This window comes from Perissodus microlepis, chromosome 6, assembly GCF_051167445.1.
Source record: "Perissodus microlepis isolate ML-2025 ecotype Zambia chromosome 6, ASM5116744v1, whole genome shotgun sequence".
Classification (NCBI taxonomy): Eukaryota; Metazoa; Chordata; class Actinopteri; order Cichliformes; family Cichlidae; genus Perissodus; species Perissodus microlepis.
The window spans coordinates 17,318,380-17,326,602 of NC_140466.1; the positions used below are offsets into that span (position 1 = coordinate 17,318,380).

The 8,223-nt window shown below is 39.9% G+C and overlaps 1 protein-coding gene across 1 annotated transcript; it reads left to right on the forward strand.

Annotated features, from left to right (window-relative positions):
• Positions 1–6,038: 6,038 nt before the first annotated feature.
• bglapl (bone gamma-carboxyglutamate (gla) protein, like) lies at positions 6,039–7,618 on the forward strand. The gene is made up of 4 exons (XM_084931155.1): positions 6,039–6,176; positions 6,290–6,640; positions 6,737–6,833; positions 6,947–7,618. The coding sequence occupies exons 1-4, from the start codon at positions 6,116–6,118 to the stop codon at positions 7,047–7,049; spliced, it is 612 nt and encodes a 203-aa protein (XP_084787281.1). The 5' UTR covers positions 6,039–6,115; the 3' UTR covers positions 7,050–7,618.
• The last annotated feature ends 605 nt before the right edge of the window (positions 7,619–8,223 follow it).

Below are 8,223 nucleotides of genomic sequence, written 5' to 3' on the forward strand. Positions count from 1 at the left end.
ACCCTTTTAACAAAAGATCTTTTTGCATGCAGCTCCTGTACACAGGGCAGAAAGAAAAAGACTTTCCCTCCATATATTTATAGTGTGCAATGCTCTGAAACCACATTGATGTACTTTACAGATTTAGATTACTGTGTGTATGTGTGTTTACTGCATGTATAACAAAACTTTTATTACTCCCTTACTTTGTGCGGCACACAAAAAAGCAAAAGCCACAAGTGTTTTTCATTTTTATTATCAGTATGAAGTTGTAGCTTCATATGCTTATTAAATAGATGGTATGTGTGTGATGTTGTGTAGTAGTAGTAGTGTGTGTGTGTGAGTGTGTGTGTGTGTGTGTGTGTAGTGGGGTGGTGGGGGGCAGCAGTTTAATATCGATGGGGTTTTTTTAGGAAATGTGTTTTGCTGGCTTGATGAAAGGTTTTGTGGTAAGTGTGAAGACCCATCCATCCAATTTACAAAAATAGCCTTTATTTTGAAAGATGCAGATGGCATCTAAACATGCAGAAAAAAATGTAGATAGCTATAATGTATTATTAGAGCTTCCTGCAGGAGAGCTCAACCTAATACATTTTTTTTTGTTCTTCCCTCTGAATGCCACAAAAAACCTTCTGTTTGTCGAAACATGACGTCACACAAGTGTCTTGTGGTGGTTTGATGGATCAGGTGACGAGAAAGAGGACCGGCTTCAGCACCATACAGACCTCGTGTGCCAAAATGTGCAGTGAGGATGTGCTAGAAGCCCATGAGATGTCCAACACCACTCCCAGGGAGGCTGATGTAGCTGACAGGCACCTTGAGATCAAACAGAGCCCTACTCTGGCAGTTGCTGAAGTTTCGTGATGCCAGGAAATAAAAGCTCCATCCTCTGCACAACTCTTACAAATTTTTAGTCAGTGAAGGGGAAAGCATCTTCCCACCCACTCTGTATGCAGAGGGGACAGACTGCTGTCAACCTTAACTGAGGATACAGTCAGGTGGTGGAAAAAATACTTTGAGGATCTCCTCAATCCCACTGGCACACCTTCCATACAGGGAGCAGGGTATGGAGACAAGGGGTATGACTGTGGCTGGGGTCACTGAGTTTTATATAAACTCTGGTGACAGGGGCCCTAAGACCTAGAGTCCCTTTGCCCTTGGATTGGCGGTGGCCCCTATTTTTAAGAAGGTGTGTACAAAGTTCAGGGAGATCACACTTCTCACCCTCCCTTGGAAGCCTCAGCCTCCCCTTGTAGACATGAGAGAGGAGAGTGTGTGTGCTTTAGTCGACCTTCAGGTTCAGTAGTAATATTGGGGTTTTCCAACAGGCTGTTTTGGGTGCTTTGGAAGTATCAGGCCTGTTGTTGCAGGCTATCTGATCCCCGTACAGCTGTAGGGAGAATTTAGTTTTTATTGCTAACAATAAATTAAACTCATTCATGATGGCAGCTGGACTACTACCTAGAAAAGAATTTCTAGGTGTAACTGAGATGGATGTGGTCTCAGGATCTCATTTTGCACTGGGGCACTTTACAGCCAAGTGTGAAGCAATCTAAGGCCATAGTTCTCCCCCCAAACACGGTGAAGAATCCACTTTGGGTGGGGAATACATTGCTGCCTAAAGTGAAAGAGTGCAAGTGTCTCAGGTGGTTGTTCATGAGGGAGGAAACAAGGGATCTGGAGATTGACATTCAGATAGTTGCAGCGTCAGCAGTGATGCAAGTACTGCCATCTGTTATGGTGAAAAGCGAGCTGAGCATGAAAGAAAAGCTGATGACTTAGCAGTTGATCTATGTTCGTACCCTTAGTTATGGAAACAAGCATTGTATGCCAGAAAGAATGAGATCACAGATACAGGTAGCAGAAACAAGCTTCCCTCAAAAGGTTTCAGGCCATCTGTTAGACATAGGGTGAGGTGCTCAGTCAGTAGTGCCTCAGAATAGAGACACTTCTTCTCCACATCAAACGAAGGAAGCTGAGGCATTTTAGCATCTAAGATGCCTGCAGGATTATCTCCTGGGCATAACTGTTTGAAGGGGCTTGAAACTGGGGGTACTGAATATATGAGTGTTTGTGCGCGCACGCATAGTGCAACACATGTGAGGCAGAAACACAGGTGAGCAAATTGATTATGAAACACTTACAAAGTATACCAGTCTTTCAACTACAAGGTTTCTTTAGACACAGCAGTCAAGATGTACATATACACACACAATAACCTATGTGTGTGCAGCCAACCAAAACCTATAAATAATGACATGAATCGTTTTTGAAATTTAAAATACATTTATCTATTCTTTGCATTTGCAGGGGTTACTGTACTGTACTTCCCACAGCATTGCTCAAGGTTTTTCAGCCATGTCCAAGTAGGAAGAGACAGGAAGAGAAACCCAGTAAATGCAGGCGAGATATATCTCTATATCTTTACAGCTAGCTTGGGAATGCCTCACTGTTCTCCCATGAGAGTTTGAGGTGGCTGGGGAGAAAGAAGGCCTCTGTTTTAGACTGCTGCACCCGAACTGCAGCCGAACCCCCATAAGTGGCAGAAAATGATGGATAGATAGATGGATAATAACATAGCTGCTTCATTTTAAATCCATGTCCAGTATTATTATGTAATTTTAAATTTTGTGTCTAAGCACAACTAAAATATATACCTCAAATTCTCTTTAACTGCTAAAAATAAAAATAAAACTTGTTTTGCTTTTATTTAAGTTAGATCATTTTTACTGTTAATTGTTTGTTTGTTTGTTTGTTTGTTTGTTTAATATACTAAAGGAACAGCTAGAACTGGCTCTTGAGGTAACACTGTTGTATAACAGCACCATGCCCAACAGTTTCTTACTCTTTTCAGATGTTACACTGTAATATTTAAATGTTGCTGAAATTTATTATGGGTATTTTAGGTACCTTACTGCAGACACAACACGAACAAAAGGAAATGTCATGCTTTTCTCCGAGCTTCCACACGCAGCCTGAGGTAATGGTTTTAAAAAATGCTGAATACAGTCCTCTAACTGGTCATTTGAAAGTTGTTTGTTGCAAAGATATGAGGCATGTGCATCATGCAACAGGAATAAAGCTGTTATGGATAAGAGTTCCAGTAAGAATGGCTCTGCTTATCCATCACCCATGAGGCCATCTGTCTGATGGATATAGACGTCTTTACTAGATACTGATTCTGTGTAAACTACACAAAGCTCAAAGAGAAGCAAATGATGGTTAGCCAATAAAAGAAATTCCAGATTTCAACCCCACTGAAGTGTCGTGGGAGTATTTACAAGAACGAAAACTGACTGTCTTGTAGTTAGAGATATTTTCCTTTGAAAGGTGAAACAAAATTTCAGCAAGCTGACAATAATGAGAAATTGTCCCTGCTTAAAAAAGGGAAATGATAACTTCTCAGGAATTTCTTTCTCTACATGAGAGTATAACATCTTCAAACCAAATGTGAAGAGGTCATTTTCTGATTGAGATCTTTGTGCTTTTTTAAATTTGTTTTGTTTTTAAATTTATCCCCACAGGCTGAAAATTAATTTACCTTTTTTTTTTACTTAATACTTATTGCTTATTACTATTTACATACTTAATGAATCACTTTGTAATTCAACTATTGTTTCTTTGACTTTTCTTTTAGTTGTTTGTTGATATTGTAATTCACTGCTAACTATTAGCAGTAAAATGTGTTTGCGATAAAGTCTATAAAAGTCCAGGATTGTGTCAATATGCAACAGCATATGCTCTATGTCGTTTTCTCAATGGAGTTTCTTTATAAGTTTTTTTTTGTATTTTTGCTGGTTATGATATGACTAAATATACTGATAATCATACATGTGCAAATAGACAAAAAATAAAAATAAAATGATGTGAGACTAATGCTCACCAGACTAATGCAAAAGTATAATGGAACAGAAAAAAATCATTGGATTTATCAAAAAAGTTCCAACAACAACGTAATGGATCATTTACTAAATTAAATTTTAGTGATAAGACGATGTAATCAAAAGCCAGGGTGACGAAGTGCTTCATAGTTCTGCCTCAGATCATTTGATAGATTGTTCCAGTAGCTCAGAGCATGAAAACTGAATGAAAAAACTTAAAATCTTTGGAATGCCGAAATCATTCCCTGAAACATTATGTATCTCAGGGGATGTGATTTAAAAATACATTTGTAGGAAGTTCTTAAATTAAAGAAAAATATGAAAAAAAGGGAAAAATGATGACATTTGACTTGTGAGGATATTACATCATCTGCTTTAGAAAAAGATGCTCATCACTGATATGATTTGACTGCTGTGATCATACACAGTACAGTCGCTATCACATGCTTTAGTTGCATTTAAATCTGCTAGATGCACAAGAGCTGGTATAAATGAGGGACAACTGTGAAAAACTGAGAGCGTTACTTGATGTCTACATGATATCAATTAAAAGCCAGGATGCGGCAGCAACGAGGAACTGTGTCTGCTGCATTTCCTGCCTCCTCGGGGATGTTATCACAATTGTTTTCTCCAACTGTGTCCCCCAAGCACTAAATCCACAAAAATCCACAAAAATGGACACTGGACGAGACACTGAAATTACATGGCATGAAGTCCAAAACAAATCCTAGACACCAGGAATAACGCTAGACTACGAAGCACAAAGGACAACAAGGTCACTCTGCACCACTGAATCTGGCTCACTACATGACAAATGAAGCCATTTGGGGCTCTTTCAGATGAATATGTATATACACGAGTCAAGTGATATGTGTGTGTGAAAGTTTGGTTATCTACACAGTATTTAAGATGCAATATGGTTTAGGTCAAAGCTGCAAACTCCAATACCTTTTTTAAAAATATACAAGCCACCAAAGCCGCACTCGAATATATCGCACAAACAGAAAACTGCATCCAAACCCGCGTGCATAACGCTGTGCGTCCAACACATGGGGGTTGTCTAAATTTATCTCTCTATATGCTGAAATACGCTGACTGACACTGTGCATTGGGCCGCTGGTTGGTGTTGGTAAGCCATAGCCGTGCACTGGATCTCTCCAGGACCTGGGCCGAGATGGATCTGTAAATAGCATTTGACTGCGGTTTCGAGTGGGACTCTGCAACACTCTAATTAAGCTCTGTCGCATAATGAGGCTCACTGCTGTTCCGTGTCACTCGATTAGTAGGTTGTGGTAGGCTCAGACTATAGTTTGGGGTTTGTGTGGGTGGGAGATCACATCTGGGGCAAGGAATATAGAAACATAACAGCAATGGCAGACCTGGCAACCTTGATGTTAAAGAGGCAGCCCTGCAGTGGGTCGTCTGGATTAAAATCCAATTAAATGTTAAGGATATTTTATAGAAATCTTGTAACAGCACCAGTTTGGACTTTCAGGGTTTGTTGTATTATTTATACTTCAGGGATGACGGGTCAGGACTTAAAGGAATTTGAAGGGGATGTACAAGACTGGTAAACAAGACAAGTATATAAAAAATGATTAGTTTGGCCTTAAAAAAAATTGCATTTTTTGTTGGAGAAAATATTACTAAAAATATATATATAGTGTGGAGTTTATCCAAAAGCAAGAGAAAGGAAGCATTTTGAGATCTCTATTCAGACATTTAAATCAAAATTGATCTACAGGTCGTTCAAGTTCTTCAAAAGTTATCTTTAACTATTTCTGATGAGTTTTTTCTTTGTATGTGAAAAATGCATATTTGCACACACGTACGTTGTGGAGAAAACAGCACTTCCACAAAGAGTGTAGGGAATAATTCTTCCATCATTCTGTCAACATATGCACGTACTCACAGGTTTACATGTGTTGCCATGTACTGTATGTAATGTCAAATGCCAGAAATGTTTGTGGCTGTGGCTGTTGGATGAGTTTTTGGACTCTGTGCCAGGAGCTGTTTGGATGTTTATGTGAGTTTTCATGACAAATGGAAGCGGAAACGGTGACATTTGATTCCCCAGCCAATCAGAGGATTATCTCATTGTGTGGGTCTGGTCTGACAAGAGAGGTGGACTACAGTATATATTGACCTCGACTTGGGAGAAAGAAACAGAACAAGCTGTCAGAGGAAAGCAAAGAAGAAGAAGAAGCTGTAAAAGAATCGAGTTGTCTACAAGGAGACACTAACTACAAGACATCATGAAGGCTCTAACTCTCCTCTCCATCTGCGCTCTTCTCTCAGTGTGCTGGTCCATGGGAGGTAAGGACAAACTCTTGTTAATGCTGTGAAGCTGAGAATCGTTCTCGACCTTTTTAGGGGCGATGTGAGCACTTACAGTACGATTAACGTATAGCATTGTTTGTTTTCATCAGCGGTGGAACCCGAGGTTGTCGTGGACCCCGATGCCGACACAGCTGCCGATGCCGACACAGCTGCTGATGTTGCACCTGCTGACCCTGCCGCTTCTGATTCCTCCTCCGCTTCCGACTCCTCTTCCTCCTCTGAGTCCAATTCCGCCTCATCTGACTCTTCCTCAGACTCTTCAGCATCCGATTCATCATCCTCAGAGTCCTCTGAATCCTCTGAGTCCTCACAGTCTTCAGAGTCCTCTGAATCTTCCGAGTCCTCTGAGTCCGACTCTTCTGCATCAGACTCTGGCTCTGACTCTTCTTCTTCTTCATCATCGTCATCCTCATCTTCCTCAGAGTCAGCCAGTTCTGAGGGTGGGTAGCAGATTTGTTTGATAGAAGCTTTGCATAGTTTTAGAATTTAAACGTGAAAAAAGTAAAAGTCTAAAGTTGCAATGTTTGACTCTTCAGCCAATCCAGTGGTGATGAAGAGAGATCTGGCCGCTGTTCTTCTGAGAAGCCGAAGAGCCGCTCCAGCTGGTAACCTCTCCCCTCTGCAGCTGGAAAGGTACAGCCGTTTTCTTTCACTTTGCAGTTTCTCGCTACAAAAGTCAGTATTCATAAGTAAAATGCAGTACATACATGCACCATCTAAAACCATTTCTCTCCACCACCCTTCAGCCTCAGAGAGGTGTGTGAGCTGAACGTTGCCTGCGACGAGATGGCCGACACTTCCGGCATTGTGGCCGCGTACACCGCCTACTACGGTCCCGTCCCTTTCTAAGTTAAAAAAGATCTCTGTCATTCATATGTGTACTGTTTTTCTGTCATTTTCTTAATCAACAGTGCAACAACTCCCCTAAATCAGAAGCAGAACACAAAAACCATGGTTCAGAACCATGCTATGATGCTACACAGAGAATTTCTTTAGGCACAAATTATTGCACAAGTGGCCAGCTATAGTGGTCCTGAAAGAAACTGCCTCTTCCAGGCTTTCAGAGAGAGGCACATGGAAACACAAGCCTGTGAAGTATGTTATAGTAGCCCACACAAGTTTTAAATTATTCTTTTCATCTGTAGTGTAATGCAGTGAATGGTGCTACAAGTGCAAATGTATTGTTTCTTTTTTCTTTTTTTTATTTTGATGTACTGATATTTTGATATTATGGATAGTCTTACTTTAAGTGGTAGTTCAAGTGAGTAATGGATGTAGTCGTAGAGGTAGTGTAGTGTTAGCATTGTGTTGATAGTGGTAGTGTACACTATGTGTAAAATGCACATCAGTTATCTGTTATGACTGTAACCACAAATTGCCTCTGGGTTTGAAAATAATAAATTATTTTGGTTTTTGTCAAATTGTTGCATTGTCCTCGTGAATTTTTAATTTTAGTTCCTGATCTAAAAAAACAGAATGTTTGGGGGGATACTCAAGGTTTGGCACTAAAGGGCACTGAACACATGCTCCACACTGATATATGTCAGATTGTTTAATATGCTAACTTGTGAGCTAACAGTAGTGGTTCTAGTCAGATAAAGCACTGTGAGATCCCAGCTGCAGCTTGAAGATGAGCAGCCAGAGCCGTCAGTTGTCAGAGGTAGTTAGGAAACCTTATGAGACAGAGACATGTCACTAACAATCCTACACAGAAATGTGTTTGCACTGATTGATATTTGTTAATCTAGATAATAAAAGGAGTTTCTTTAAAAAAAAATAAAAAAAACAATAATTGGGTCAAGGTTTAAAATTCAGAATGTTACTTACCACTTTTGTTAATTATTAATATCTCAAATAATCTCTTCTTTCAGTTTCATTAAAAACACAAACGTGAGACGCCATCTTTGTATTCTCTTTAGGAAAGTTCAAATTAGAGAGAGTGTTAACTTACAAAGTATCGTGACAACTCTTTGCAATTTGCAATACTCTGTTGAGATGGAATCAAAACAAATGAGCCAAATAT

Bases quoted from the DNA above. Each gene is read 5' to 3' on its own strand.
- bglapl (XM_084931155.1), top strand. From the start codon at position 6,116: ATGAAGGCTCTAACTCTCCTCTCCATCTGCGCTCTTCTCTCAGTGTGC. The intron at 6,641-6,736 runs GTGGGTAGCAGA...TTGACTCTTCAG, and splicing joins AGAGTCAGCCAGTTCTGAGG to CCAATCCAGTGGTGATGAAG. The intron at 6,834-6,946 runs GTACAGCCGTTT...ACCACCCTTCAG, and splicing joins TCCCCTCTGCAGCTGGAAAG to CCTCAGAGAGGTGTGTGAGC.